The following is a 15305-nucleotide window of genomic DNA, read 5'->3' as shown; positions in this document are numbered from 1 at the left end:
GCCTCAGATTTATTGTTCACCTATGAAAAGTCTAACTGTAGCTATGCTATCTAAAGCTGTGAGCCATACCTCCTAGGAGCCTTCAGGGCCATTGGACTGGCATTTGTGTTCTCTCAGGGAAGGAGTCAGGGCTTTTCCCTCTCAAGGGCCTTTTTTCCCATTAGGGGTTTCAGAAAGCTTATCCTTTCTGAAGCTAGAAAAGGAAGTGGGATGGAAGGGGATAAGTTGCTGTACATCCCTCCAGTCACTGTAGTCATTAGAGATGTGATTGTCCTCCATAGAGCTGAACCTGGAGAATGGGAGTTGGAAGTGCTGGCAGACACAGGGAGAGGTGTGAATAAAGAGAGGTCAGCCAGAGGAACAGAGCTAGAGTGGGGAACTAATTCTAGATGGAGGGGAAATCTTTATTCTGTGTATTTCCCTGAGTCACAAGCAGTAAGCTACACCCCACAGTTTCTTGGGGGGGGGAGGCAGGGCTTGGGGACTCAGGACCTCCTTTTAGTTTTACAACTGCTCCTTGAGAATCCTGTCACTTTGGGCTTTTGGGAGAACTATTAGCATAGACTTTGAATTCATAGAGACCCTGTCCTTAATACCTGAATGGCCTTGGGCAACCTTGGGATTTTTAAGCCTGGGACTTCATTTATAAAATGGAGCAATAGCATTTTCGAGTTGTGTTACTGTTTTCTTTTTCCAAGAACACAATACTACAAACTGGGTTGAGTTACAAAGAAAGGAGGTTTATTTTGGCTTACAGCTTTGGAGCTTTAAAATCATGTGGGGAACACTGGTTTGCTCCTTGGTAAGGGTCTTTTTGCTGTAGAGATGGCACAGGACTTCACATGGCAAGATGTAGGAATGCATGTATGAACTTGTCTGTCTTCTGCTCTCTTTTTCTCTTATAATGGGGTACTGTGTGATATTTTGACATATGTATTCATGGTACAATGTCCAAATCAATTTAAATGTATCTGTCTTCTCAAACTCTCATCTTAAAAAGCTATCAGTAAGTCAAAGATGGGGCTCAGCCCTGATAGCCTTGTCTAACCCTAATAGCCCTATAAAGGCTCTGTTTCCCACCTCTGAATACTTTTCTTATATGATTAAGTTTACAACATACAAATGTGGGGTACACACATACCACAGAAGTTGATATGAGGATTAAATAAGAAATCAGTGGTGAGTCGGATCAGAGAATAATGGTGAGTTTGGGAGCCAGGTAATGTGGGTTTCCATAACTGTTTACAGCTAGATGTGTAGCCCACTCAGAATGGAGCCCATCTGTAGGAAGGACTAACAGTAGCATGTTTACAGGGTTGAGATAAGGTGTATAAAACTACTTTGTAGGGCTCTGCACAAAAATGAAGAATTTTTTTTTTTTTTTTTTTTTTTTTTTTTCTTAAGCTTGCCCTCCAACAAAGACTGAATAAGTACTGAATTGGCCAGAAAGGGAGAGTGAGGGAAGGAATGTGAATCTTAGCAGGAATAGCAAAAAAGCTTGAATAATTCCCACACTGTTTCTAACAGTGACAATTAAGTCCAAGCTGCAAGGAACAGTTCACATCCACAGGAGGAACGTAAGGATTCGGGAGTGAGGGAGAATTGGGGTTACTGAGGAGTTGTCAAGGAAACCTAGTACTATCAAAGCCCTGGTACACATAGACTGTCCTGGCTGGAGAAGGGAAAAGATGGAGTCTTTCAAGTCCCATTTCTGTATCTCCTCTTGTGACCTTGACTCCCTTGTGACCCACAAAGCACAGATCTTGGCCTTGAGTCAAGAAATGCTGCTTTCCAATGCCCTCTCCCCCGCCCCCACCTGGCAGCTACTGGGAAGATTCAAATATGCCTAGGATTAGAGTCCAGAGAGAAGACAGGAGTTCTGCTATCCTCTAATGGAGGCTACCTCCCCTTGCCTGTCTTGACCAGGGAAGAAAACCTTTAGCCACCCCCTTTATTGTCCTTTACTTCCCCGAAACAGGACATGACGCCAGGGCCAGGGCTCTGCTGGTTCTGGGCTCCAGTGGGAAGCTGGATCTTGAGTGAAAGTTTCTTTCTTGGGAGCTCAGCCCCATAGGCTGTGCCAGCAAAATGCTTCAATGGATTAGTGCCTCCTGGGGTGGAGCAGCAAGTGCAGGTGGCAGGAACAGGGTTGAATAAAGTCCCAGGAGCCCAAGGCCAGCAGCTTACTTTTTCAGGCCCCAGCCTCTGGTACCAGTAGTTATAGTGTTCTCTCAAAGTTTCTACCTCAAGCTCACTTGTCAGAGAGCAGCTGATGCTACAGTCCCCAACCCCTTTATTTGACTGACTGTGATTGTGAGAGTGTCTCAGTTTGACTGAGTCTTATTCCAGATGTGGAATGAACCAGAGAATGGAAAAAGGAAGCAGAGGCAGAAAAGGAGAGGCCAAGAGGCAGCTCCAAAGTCTGAGAGAAAATGACAGGAGAAAGGAAATTCTAGAAGACAGTCCAGCTCAAGCACCCTAAATTAACATTCTATCTAGATAAAACCTACTTGAGATTTTTCCAAAATCTACATTTGCTAAGTCAGGCTGGGAAAGTGGAATAGTTAAATAACCAACAAGAGAGAGACCAACAAGCAGGACAGACCAGAAGGCAGTGAATGCCACTCAGGGGAAGAACACAGACATCCAGAGGCTAACAGGCCAGTTTCTGCTCATCTTCCTCTTCTCCATGGAGCTCATTCCCTGGTGAGTGGAGGAGGCAGGTGAGCTCTGCATGACAAGATGTTTTCTATCAAGCCTTCCATCAGTATCAGCGTTCTCTCCCTTTAGGGTAGTCCTGGCGCAGTGCTGGGCACTCCTCGCTCAGCCGGATCCTTGCTTCATAGTTCGTGCAGATGAGGAACTGGCTCTGTGTTGGTGTCAGCATTTTGCATCAACTCAAAGATGAACTTCACCTGGTTCTGGTAGCTCTGAACTGAGATTTTCTCATTGATTCCATGGATACTGAGGGAAGAAACATTCAGGGGGAGGAGATAAGGGTCAAAGGTTATAGCATTTGAGTTGTCACAGAACACCCTTTCTGCCTCTTCCATCCCCTGATAGACTCATTTTTGGCCTTCCATGGGGGAAAGGTGAGAAGAGTCATTTGTCAGCTGATGTGTGACATAGCAGTTGTTTCTCAAGGACCTGTGCTCATGTACAAGGACAGTGGGGACACTGATGACTAAACTTCTGGGGACTTATCCACTCTTCTGAGGTCTGTTTCTCCTCTGGGAGGATTATCTTCCTAATTCTTCTCCTTTTCCTCCTCCTCCTCCTCCTTCTTCTCTTTCTGGCTAGAGTTTTCTCGAAGGTTGTGCCCATTAGGTTTAAGGGACAGCAACAACAGTTCAAGGTACCTCTCCAGTCTGTACTTTACCTAGGAACCCTGCTATCAGATCTCATGCTCACCCTTGTACAAAGTGCAAAGATGATAGGAAACAGAGGGGTCACTTACCCTCAATTTTAACAAACAAACACCCAAACCATGAATGCTATTCTTTTTGTTAGTTTGTTTGTTTGAGACAGGCCCTCTCTAAGTAGTACTGGTTGTTTAAGAGCTTCCTATGTAGACCAGATTGGCTTTGAACTTGGCCTCTGCCTCCCTTGCACTGGGATTAAAATATAAGCCACCATGCCTTGCTTAATGGATGCTGTCCTTAAGATCACATTCAAACACATCCATTCTGCTTCAAGTGACCTGTGATGAAGTCAGGTCTGATGTGATAGACTGCAGAAGGCTAAATAAAACTTATCTCCCCAAATTTCAAAGGTCCAAATTTGCTTAAGAAACCATAAAACAGTCAGATATGACAGTTAAAATTGATATTCACATTTTGGATGTCCAACTTTGAACTCATATATATTTGCTTATCAAGGTGAGCATTTTCCCAAAGTGAGAAAGACTACTTATGGGTAATCCTTCCTTCCTTCCTTCCTTCCTTCCTTCCTTCCTTCCTTCCTTCCTTCCTTCCTTCCTTCCTTCCCTCCCTCCCTCCCTCCCTCCCTCCCTCCCTCCCTCCCTCCCTCTCTTCCTCCCTTCCGAGACATGATTTTGCTACATAGCTCAAGCTGGAATTAAACTTGACAATCCATGGGGCTGGAGAGATGGCTCAACAGTTCAGAGCACTGTTTCAGAGGACCTGGATTTGAAGCCTAGTGGCTTGCAACCACCTGCTCTGTGGTGCCCTCTTCTGGACAATGCATACAAACAGTATACAGATATACATGAAAGCAAAACACTCAAAAAATAAGAAAAAAAAATTCCATTACTATGGAACCCACTTGGACACTGAACTGCCATGGGCTACATCTGTGCAGGGGTTCTAGGTTATCTCCATGCCTGGTACTTGGTTGGAGTATGAGTCTCTGGGAAGATCCCTGTGTTCAAATTTTCTGGTTCTGTTGCTCTCCTTGTGGAGTTCTTACTATTTCCTACTTCTTACATAAGATTCCATGCACTCTGCCCAATAGTTGGCCATAAGTCTCAGCATCTGCTTTGATAGTCTGCAGGGCAGAGCCTTTTAGAGGCCCTCTGTGGCAGGTTCCTAGGTTGTTTCCTGTTGTCTTCTTCTTCTGATGTCTGGGACTGCCTCTGGCATAATCTGATTGGTCTGCTCTTTGATCACCTCCCCCTGATGGGGGAGCAGCCTTACCAGGCCACAGAAGAAGACAATACAGCCACTCCTGATGTGATCTGATAGACTAAGATCAGAAGGAAGGAGAGGAGGACCTCCCTATCAGTGGACTTGGGGAGGGGTATGCGTGAAGAAGGGGGAGGGAGGGTGGGACCGGGAGGGGAGGAGGGAGGGGTTTATGGGGGGATACAAAGTGAATAAAGTGTAATTAATAAAATAAAATAAAATAAAATAAAACTAAAAAAAAGAATGTTAAAAAAATTTTAATGGCCATCCCCTTGTCTCAGTCTCTTAAGTGCTAGGATTACAGGTCACTACATACAGCTTTACCCAAGGATCTTATTTTCAACAAGTTCTCACCAGTCACCTGCTATTCTTTTAAAAGAGGGGTGTGCATGGGGTTACCCCCACAATTCCTGGGCCAATGATGACAATCTAATTTGTCAAAATCTGCCTTTCCTTTATTCTGTAAGTCACCAAAATGGGAAGGGACAGATCAGATATACCTCCTCTGTGCTTTGCTGCTTAATCCTGTTCCACTTACCTACTGAAGCCCTCAGGTTGCAGGAACACGGGGTTGAACAGGTAGATGCCGTTGGTGATGTTGGCATAGTGTCGGCAGTCTGCATTCGCAATACAAATGCCTAGAAAGGGAAGATTATGAGAAAATGGGCTTTATGTGAGCAGACCCACCAGTGAAGTAGGGGACACTGGGTGAGTGGCCGGGCCACTTAGGAGCTTGGCCACTGTAGAGGGATGTCTGTAACTTCTTAAGAGCATCTGCCTAGGACTTTTTGTTTTTGTTTTGTTTTTTTTTGAGACAGGGTTTCTCTGTCTGTCAGGTATCTCTGACTGTCCTGGACTTGCTCTATAGACTAGGCTGGCCTTGAACTCAGAGATCCTCCTGCTTCTGCCTCCTGAGTGCTGGGATGAAAGGGATTCATCACCACCAGCCAGCACCTAGGATATTTCTTATTGTCTAAGGTGCTCCTTTTCAAATTTTTGCAAAAACTTTAGCTTTAACCAGGAACGTGGAATCCCCTGGAAACACTGGTGAGATAGCTTGGAGTGGTCCAAAGCCAAGCTGTTCTTGTCTTATGATGGCCAGGGAGGCCAGCACTTTCATCTTATCCCCGCAGTCAAAGCCATTTGCCATTTGAGAAATCAAGACTCTAGAGAGATCACTTGGCCTTTACTCCATATCACTCAGGACAGAAGAATGGATACATCTGTGGGGCAATTTACTAAGATAAAACATAATTCCTCCTCATAGGGTAGCATGTTCTTCTGGTCTCCTCTTCTGAGGGATGGCTTTGTCCTGGAGGCAAAGCTTGGGAAAGTTCTAGGAAATTCCTCCTGGTCTCCCACTTTCCCGAAGGCAGATAAGTCACCCAGCTGGGCTGAGATTTGCCCTGGATAGGCATGACCTTTGGGAAAAGGTATTCCCAGAATTGATTCAAATGTGGTGTTGATGATTCAAGATGGCACTTTATGTTTTGTTCTGTTTTCCTCTTCTGATTTCAAGTGGGTACCTAGGTCTGATTCTGTGCTTTGTAGATTTCTTCCTGTTAATTTTCTCCACTCCTATTGCAGCCTTATCCTACCAATGGGATTATGGCCAGTGGCATGGAAGGAGTGGAAAGAGCCTTTGAGGCCAAGAGAGAAGGATGTGGACTGTGAGAGCCAGGGTTCCGAGATGTTCATAGAAAGCCACAAGTAAACCTACATAGAAGGGACTGGACACAAGCTTTCGTATCAGCACATGCCTGTACATTGGGACCAGAGATTTAGATATTGCTCAGTCATCACTGTGACAAAAATCCTCTGGGAGTATCTTTCAGAAAGGCAGATTCTTACTGGAATACGTGAGTAGGTCCGGGTGGTCTAAATTTTATGAAGTTCCCTAGGATTTGCTAGATTTGCCAAATTTGGATGGAAGATGGGGAGAATGCAAAGGGATTGAAGAGAACAGGGTCAAAATGAATGTCACGGGTCAGAGGCTTTTTCTTGCTGCTGAGCTGTTTGTTATTCTAGGATGGTGGTGACATAACTCCTCCAGCAAAGGTAGATTCTAAGCCGATCCCCCCTCTACATGTCACTGCTGGCCTAGGTTAAGCGAGGACCCACACTCAACTGACCTAATTTATTGTTTTTGTTCCTTTCCTGTTTGCTTTCTTACTTCCAGCCCAAGGGGAAAACACAGTTCCAGGGACAGAAGCAGTCAGCTGTTTCCAGGATGAATGGCTGGTTTGGGATTAGGGAAAGAAAGGGGTGTCAGATAGGAAGTGGTCCCAGATACCACCACCCACCAGCCACAGCTGATGAAGTCATTACCAGGGACAACGATATTGACTTCTGGGAAGACAGATTTTATGGTCTGTTGAAGCAGCTGGTAGCCCAAGGCCTGGTCATCAGAGGGGCTGATGGGCACGGGATCAGTGAATCTCAACACACGCATCTGGATTCGGTCATCAGCCACGGTCTTCTTGACAAGTTCTAGGACCTGTAGTATAGAAGCAAAGAGGGTTATAGTTCTCATTGATCTGCCAAGCTAAGCGCCAAATTCAGACCCTTTGTTTCAGCAAGGTAGAACTCTGGAGTTCAGAGAAAAGGCTGTTTATTTTTGCAGTGGGACCCTGGCTATAGATGATGTAAGAGCTGGCACTTCCTAGAAAGCATAGCAGAATTCAGCTAAGTGTTGGGAGGACTGTCATAAAGCTAGGAGTCAGATGGAAAACTGGATAATCTGAAAATTGTTTTGTCCTTTGGGTTGTGAGCTATGGGTTTAGGTAGAGTATAAGAGACTGGAGGATGGGAATCTCAGCCATCTCAAGGGATAATCATGCTCCAACCTGAGTGTCTGAGAGAGGTCACCATAGGGCCACACCACATAACTTACTTTTCCTTGTTTGAGCTGAGGCCTATTTGTAATCAAATACACTGAGTCAGAAAGATGAGCTCGGCATACACACAAAATCAGGGGTACAATGCTAGAGCTGAAGTTTTCCCTTTTGCCTCTTTTTCTTGAGAAGGACCACAAGAAAACTTCCAGAAAATTGAGCCTGAGGTGACTTAGGGGGAATCCAGTGAAACTCTGGTCCCAGAAAAGATGCAGGTCAGACCCCTGAGGCTCAGGTCACATGAGGGAATGGACCAGGAGCTTACAGTGGTCCCCCAATCCAGTCAGCCAAACAAGGAAAAGCTCAATGTCAACCATTTGATCCATCAGTGGTTAGATTGAAGCTGCTGCTGTCCTTGAAAGGGCTATGTCTAAAAGCTGGAGATCACCCCAATGAGGACATTATTTGGAGTACTCATTTTAGGCCAATGATCCCTAGAAGTTGCATTTGGAGAGATCAGTGAAGGCTCCCACTTCTAGCTCAGAATCACCATAAGAATCAAAGCAAATGCCCTTCAGGGAGTGGGTGAGGGTTATAAGAACTTGTTTTCATTCAGAACTCAGTTTTACCACAGCACTAGTATTCCCAATACTCTCACTCAGTTAATACTGAATTCACTGTGGATATGGCTCAATGGCAGAATGCTTGCATAGCATGCACAAGGCCCTAGGTTCAAGGCCTAATATGTTAAATGTATATATATGTGTGTGTGTGTGTGTGTGTGTGTGTGTGTGTGTGATCTTCACACATCCCTCTTCCCAGGAAAAGGCTCCTAAGCCATCTCTTTTGAGGTAGATAGGGCTGTGCCTACATTTCTTGCTTCAGGTCACTCCAGAGTTTTCAGTCTTCTAGAAATTGAAGAAGATATGAACACTGGTTCCCTGTAGTAAGAGCCTGATTCAAAGGCAGAGGCTGTGCCAGCTTTGTTCCCTTATCTACAGTACTGAACAAATAAAAAGTAATAAATGTTGGATCATAAAAGACAAGAACCAACAAAACCCAACAAGAATCAATCTAGTGAGGTGCTGTCTTCCTGTTGTAGCCAGTTAGGAATGTTGGGCTGAGTATCCATCAGATGTATTGCTACAACAATCTGAAGTGAGGATCAGAAAAGCATTTATCTTATGGTGCACAGTCTGTTGCTAGGGATTTTGGGTTTGAAGAGAGGATATGGACTGACAGAGAAGAAGCAAGAGCTATTACCTAGGGTGGAGAAGGATGGGTTGAAAAAAACAAAAACAAAAACAGAAAAATGAGGCATGGTAAAAATGTCCTTTGGATAACGACTCACCGTGGTGTGTGCTCTGAGATTCTCCATGCCTTTGCTTGTTCACTTGTTACCAGGAGCTGATTTTTCTTCTTGTCTGTGATGTGTCTAGTACTACATTCTACTCAGTGCAGTGTAAGCAGTATGAAAGAGGGGAATAGGGTTAGGTGTTACAGGGAAACATGCCTCAAGTTCATCACAAGGGAGATATTCGTAATCGGGTTGCTAAACAAACAAACAAACAAACAAACAAACAAACAACCATGACAGTATATATTGAGTGACAGCCTGTCATGGGTTTTCCAGTAGCAGCTTATATAGCTGGATTGAAGCTGAACTTACAACCGTAAAGATCTGACCAAAATTTAAATAGCCAGTGTTCTTACCTTCAACAAACGTTAACTCTTGTGTAAAAGAAAAATATCTCTACACATAAAAGTGAGCACCACAGAATGTGGGAATGTGTAGACAGAGAACTAAAAGGTCAGCATGGCCTACAGCAACTGTGGAGGGCTCTCTCCCCATTGGGAGTCCCTCCTTCTAGTTCCATTACTGTGCCTCTAATTATTGTTGGAGAGATTGTGTCTCTTTATTATAAACAGACAATTCTATGGCCCCGAGTGGCCTCTAACTATCTTGTATCAACCTCTTGAGGGCAGGGATAAAGACCTGTCCTGGCTGGGTGTGGAATAGCTCTAATTCCAGCAGAGGCTGAAGGATCTGTGCTTTCAAGGCCAGCCTGATCTACAGTGAGTTCCAGGCCACTGGGGACTACATGGTGAGACTCTCTTTAAAACAAAAACAAACAATAACAACAAAAAACAAAACATGTCAATATGCCCAAGCTAATACATCACTGCCACTGCATTTAACTCCACTTATGTCCTCCACTGCTACTCCATAATCACTGTGTGTGTGACACAGCAGCCAGTTACTTTATACTCCTTACTATTTGTTCATTTATTTGATTACTTGCTTGCTGCTGTCCCCTCTCACAGGACCACAGGTACCATTAGAATGGGAATCTCTTGCTCACTATTATTCCAAGTCCTTAGAAGAAGGTCTAGCTGGGTCCGAAGCTACAGGTCTGTAATTCTAGCTTCTTTGGAGGTTAAGGCAGAGGGATGAAAAGTTTAAAGCCAGCTTGGGAAACTTAGCAAGGCCTTAGCTAAGGGCCCTCACCTAGCATGTGTGTGACCTTAGCGGCCTCCCTCTAGACTGTGGGCAAGAGTAGGTGCAGATGGAAGAGAACTGTGGCACCCACTTGTGTTCCCACTGGATCCAGCATGCAGCTCTGAGCACGTGGCCCCTGGGCAAGAGAGAGGAGTGGCCAGGACAAACAGGTCTTCTGAGCTTTCTAGAGGATGGAGACTTTCCATCTGTCAGTGGGGCAGGTGGCCAGGATGAGTCCAGGGAATTCCAGAGGCATCATCAGATAGACCAGGAGGGAAGGCTTCTGTGGTTAGGTGGGGACAGTGCCAGGATCAGGGAGATGAAAGCCCTCACAGGTGGAAAACAGCTTTTAGAAAAGAATGGAGTTGGAATGGGCTGGAAAAAAAAAACAGTGGAAAGCTCAGCTGAGGAAATTGAGTGATTTCCTGGTCCTATGAGCCTCCAGGGAGAGGACAAGGCTGGCACCTGATGAAAAGCAACTGAATCCAGGATTCACATTGAGCTCAGTCCCCTTCCCCAAGGCTGGGCAGGCTGATAACCCACTCCTGAGTCTATGATGTATGCACCTCCCACTTGTACAAGGACACATGGGAAGAACTCTTGAAAACCAACATGTAGAAATCTGGGTATGTCTGACCATTGTGAATATAGACCAGAGTCCCTACTGTATTCTAGAATGTATTATCCATCTGCCAGCTGTTGGGTGAACCTCTTGGTGGTTGTTTTGTTGTTGTTTGAGACAAGTTTTTTTTTTTGTTTGTTTTTTTGTTTTTGTGTGTGTGTGTGTGTGTGTGTGTGTGTGTGTGTGTGTGTGTGTGTGTAGTTTTGGCTGTCCTGGAACTCACTCTGTAGACCAGACCGGCCTTGAATTCAAACAGATCTGCCTACCTCTGGTTCCCAAGTGCTGGGATTAAAGGCATGTGCCACTGCTGTCTGGCTTCTTGGTGTTTTCTTTTGTTGTAATTATTTTGTGTGTGTGTGTGTTACATGTATAACATACAGATCAGACGCCAATGTTGGGTGTCTTTCTCTACTGTTCTCTGCCTTACCTTTCATATGATTTTTTAAGATTTATTTATTTATTATATATACAGTATTCTGCACGCATGCCTGCCTGCATGCTGGCAGAGGGCACCTTAACCATCTTTATGGTTATGAGCCACCATATGCTTGCTGGGAATTGAAATCAGGACTTTTGTAAGAATAGTCAATGCTCTTAACCTTTGAGCCATCTCTCCAGCCTGTGCTTTTCATATTATTTTGAGATAAGGTCTTACTACATAGCTTTGTCTTGTGTGGTGGTTTGAATAAGAACATCCCCCCTAGGCTCATATATCAGAATGTTTGGTCATCAGGGATTGTGCTCTACTTAGAAGCATTAGAAGATGTGGCCTTGTTGGAGAAAGTGTGTTACACAGGATGGGCTTTGAGGTTTCAAAAGCCCAAGGCAGGCCCAGGATCTCTCCCTTTCTCGTGCCTGTGGACCCAAATGTAGAACTCTCAGCTACTTTTCCAGCATTATGTCTGTCTGTATGCCGCCATGTTCCCTGACATGATGAAAATGGACTAAGCCTCTGAAACTGTAAGCAAGAACCAATGAAATGCTTTGTTTTATAAGAGTTGCTGTGGTCATGGTGTCTCTTCACAGCAATGGAATACTGACTAAGACATCTGGCTTGGAACTTGCTATATATTCTAGGTTGGCCTAGAATTCAGTTTTGCCTGCCTCTGTCTCCTGAGCAGAGGCAGGTAAAACTCTGAATCATCACAGCCTGGTCTACCTTATCTATCTCTCTATATCTATCTATCTATCTATCTATCTATCTATCTATCTATCTATCTATCTATCTACACTACAAACTGCTGAGTTCATTTAGTTTGCTCATATGTGCTGTTACTGTTTTTGAGGCAAGGTTTCTAGCCCAGGCTGGTCTCAAAATCCACTTACTTTTTTACTTATCCTACTCTTTTGCCTTAACATCTTATTCTTAGCAACATCTTAAGGGTCCTTTAACACCCAGATCACATTTCTATTAAAGAAAAAGACTGTTGTGACCTTGAAGGTGGCTTTGCAGTGGTCCTGTGGACTCTGTTCACCCCTGATTATTACAGCAACAGCAAAGAGTTGTGGAAAGACCCCTGGAGCTGGGTTGCTAGATATGTACTCATTGGCTTGCTGTTGAACTGCTCAGTTGCTCACCACCCTAGTTTTCCTTAGCAGAGTGAGGATGGCTTGGTTTCTGCCTTACTGAGTGGTGTGAGTGCTAATGAGTGAGTGCACACATCTGTCTGCCTAAGGATGGTGCCAAGCCCACAGCAAGTCCACTATAGAGATTTTACTAAATCATTATCATCCATTTGTATTTGTTTCTTAGACTTAGACTCCAAGTTTTCTCAAGCCAGATGTTTCCTGTCCTATGTAGTTGGTACACAGGGACATTTGAAACAAACAAAAAAACAAACAGAACAAAACAAAAACAAAACATGATATTGGTGGTCTTACTTCTTGATGCTGGACCTGCTCTTTGGAATGTAAGTACATACCTCATGCATTGTCTGCGAAGGGTGAATTCGGAAGTTGATTGTAGCCTGAGCCAATGGGGGGATGACATTCACCTAGAAAGAGAAGCACAAACCTGGCCTGAACACATCTTCCAGAGCTGGCCCTTGCCCAGGAAACACAAAGTACCACCAGAAGGAGCAGAAGCAGCTGCTCTGGCTTAAGAAGCCAGGGCTTAATCTGGAATCTGCCCTTGTCTTCTCTTGGCCCTCAACCTAAAAGTGGTTATATTCACTTTTAGGCTCTCTGCTTTTGGTGAGATCTTTGTACTTCTTGGTCCTGGAGAAGTCATAGAGCATTTCAGAGCAGGACTATACTCCCTGAAATTGCCCAGACAAGCAACTCTGTTCTGTGCCATTGGGAGACATCTGTGTGCATGTTACCAAGACACCGTGGCCAATTCTGTTATATTAGTGCTTAAGTGTGGTGGAACACCCAGGGTCTCAAGGGTTTAATCCCTCAAAGGACAACAGTGGTGGTTGTTTTGCGTATCTGGTTACAAAATCTGCATATATATATATATTATATATATAAATATATATTTATATATATAATATATATTTATATATATAAAATATATATATATATATATATTTTTTGTCTGAACTTATGAATAGTTGGAGAAGATAGGCTATGGAGGGATATTTCCTTTATCTTTCTTTGAACTGGTAAGATGCCAAAAAGCACCAGGTACAGGAGATGCCAAAAAGCACCAGGTACAGGAATATCCTGGGCATATTACAAATTGGCAGTGTGATTTTTGACCATCTGCTACTTCACTGAACCTCTGCTTTTCCAGCTGTCAGGGCGACGTTACTTGCATAGTTCTAGAAGAATGAAATGAAGTACCTTGCAACCAGCATGTAGAGAAAAACAACAGGTCAAATGCAAGGGCACAGGACTAATATATTTGTGATCAAGCAGACACATATGACTATTCTGAACAGCAGCTGGTGAAGATAATCTGGGCTGGGTCAGGCTTGTTTTGCCAATAAATTTGGAAGCATTATTCACTTATATTAAACTTGGGGACCAGGTGTGGTAGCATACTCAGGAAGCAGAGGTGGGTATATAGCTGTGGGCTTTAGGCCAACATGTTCTCCATACTAAATTGTAGGCCAGTAAGGGCTACACAGTAAAACACTGCATACAAAACAAAATAAAACACCAAACCCAAATCAAACTTGGGTTTCAGATTAGTCTAGTTTTTTCCAGATTATACTGTACTTCAGGAAAATGGTGGCCTCTAATGATTATGAGTGGGTCTAATTCTCTTCAAAGCCCAATGTCTTCATTGGCTAGGCTTGGTCCTTTAACAAGAGACACCCCTTGGTAGCCAGTGCAACTGCAAGTGGGTCAACTTACTGAAAACTTAATGCTTTCTTTATGCAATCAAACCACATCAAAATATTGATTCTAACTTCCAAAAAAAGGACTCATATAGAAATTATATGTACTGAGGCAGATTTTGGGAAAAAGTATCATAGATTTTATAAGTAGCAAGAGAGTATCTCTTGTACAACAGGGAAACATATGTTAATCATCCACCAAATGAGTGGCTAAAAAATTCAGTGGATAAATCTTTAAAAACAAAGACATTTACGAAAAGATTCTACTTGACTGATGATCTTACTCAGTGGTAGAGTACTCAACAGGTAGAAGGCTTGGTCTCTAGCACTACCAAAAACAAATGAATAAATAAAAATAGATACGGAACTTTGATGGTAGAAAGGTTTGAATGTTTTAGTAGAAATGATCTAAGTGCTAGGAAAACATAAAACAAGAGGAGTTGCATTCAGGGCATGGGTTAGGAAATCCAGCTCCCCCAAACTGCCCTCCACACATGCATAGAGATGTAACCAACACTCTCAATGGGCTGTAGACCTTCACTGGAGGGGCTCTCAAGGCTTACTCAACTGACAACAGAGAACAGTGGTACGGGACAACTGGCCCTTCCTATTATTCATACTGTAGCCACAATAGGAAAGGAAAGCCCATAGATAGGTTCAAGGAATGGAGGTGCAGGTGTGGCTAGAGGAAGCAGATGATGTTACCTTGACTCCTGCATTGAACATAGTGGGGGCTGCAGTGGTTCTGATCAGTGCATTGGTTATGTGATTCTTCTCCAGTAACCTAAAGCAAAAAGGCCATGGTTAGACATCAGGAAGAACTGTGCAATGGAGAAAAGAAAGACTTAGAATTTCATTCTTTTCTAAATCTTGTAGACCTTTAAGGACAAGAGACATCAGCTTATATATTAATAACATGATGTATCTTTGGCAGAGGGATGACTCCAAGAAATGGGGCTGGGAAGCAGGTAATTGAGGTGGGAGATTTAGAGGAGGAAGAGTAATATGTTACCTGCTTACAATGGGACGAAATAGCCACAGGTTTTTCAGGACTATATTGGTAGGGAAGGAAAACTGAAAGGGAAGGGACAAGGTTAGCAGGAGGAAATGGGTCAGCATGATAGGGCTGCTGTTGCCGAGGCCTGATTTTCTCTACTTCAGGCACCTCAGGGATCTCAGCACTCAAACCTCATCACCCCACCCCAATCACCCCATCCTCAACTCTCAGGTCAGCTGGCTCAGTCTGAGTGAGGCTGGAGTGAGGCAGTTTCCACTTGGATGGGCACATCTGACTATATGGAACAGTTGTTGAGCAGCCTCAAGAATGAGTGGGAACCAGCTCTCAAGCCGACTTGGATATGTTAGGCTGTATGATCTTGGATAGGTCCCATCAGCTTCAGACAATAAACCCTTCTTGGC

General features: G+C 43.9%; 1 protein-coding gene across 1 annotated transcript; it reads right to left on the bottom strand.

Annotated features, from left to right (window-relative positions):
• Positions 1 to 719: 719 nt before the first annotated feature.
• Pm20d1 (peptidase M20 domain containing 1) lies at positions 720 to 15084 on the bottom strand. The gene is made up of 6 exons (XM_055598232.1): positions 14899 to 15084; positions 14592 to 14670; positions 12522 to 12593; positions 6972 to 7140; positions 5182 to 5281; positions 720 to 2964 (listed from the first exon to the last, which is right to left on the bottom strand). The coding sequence occupies exons 1-6, from the start codon at positions 15003 to 15005 to the stop codon at positions 2841 to 2843; spliced, it is 651 nt and encodes a 216-aa protein (XP_055454207.1). The 5' UTR covers positions 15006 to 15084; the 3' UTR covers positions 720 to 2840.
• Between the last annotated feature and the right edge of the window lie 221 nt (positions 15085 to 15305).

Source organism: Psammomys obesus, unplaced genomic scaffold, assembly GCF_907164565.1.
Source record: "Psammomys obesus unplaced genomic scaffold, mPsaObe1.curated_primary_1811, whole genome shotgun sequence".
Classification (NCBI taxonomy): domain Eukaryota; kingdom Metazoa; phylum Chordata; class Mammalia; order Rodentia; family Muridae; genus Psammomys; species Psammomys obesus.
This window is presented reverse-complemented; position numbering and strand designations above follow the sequence as displayed.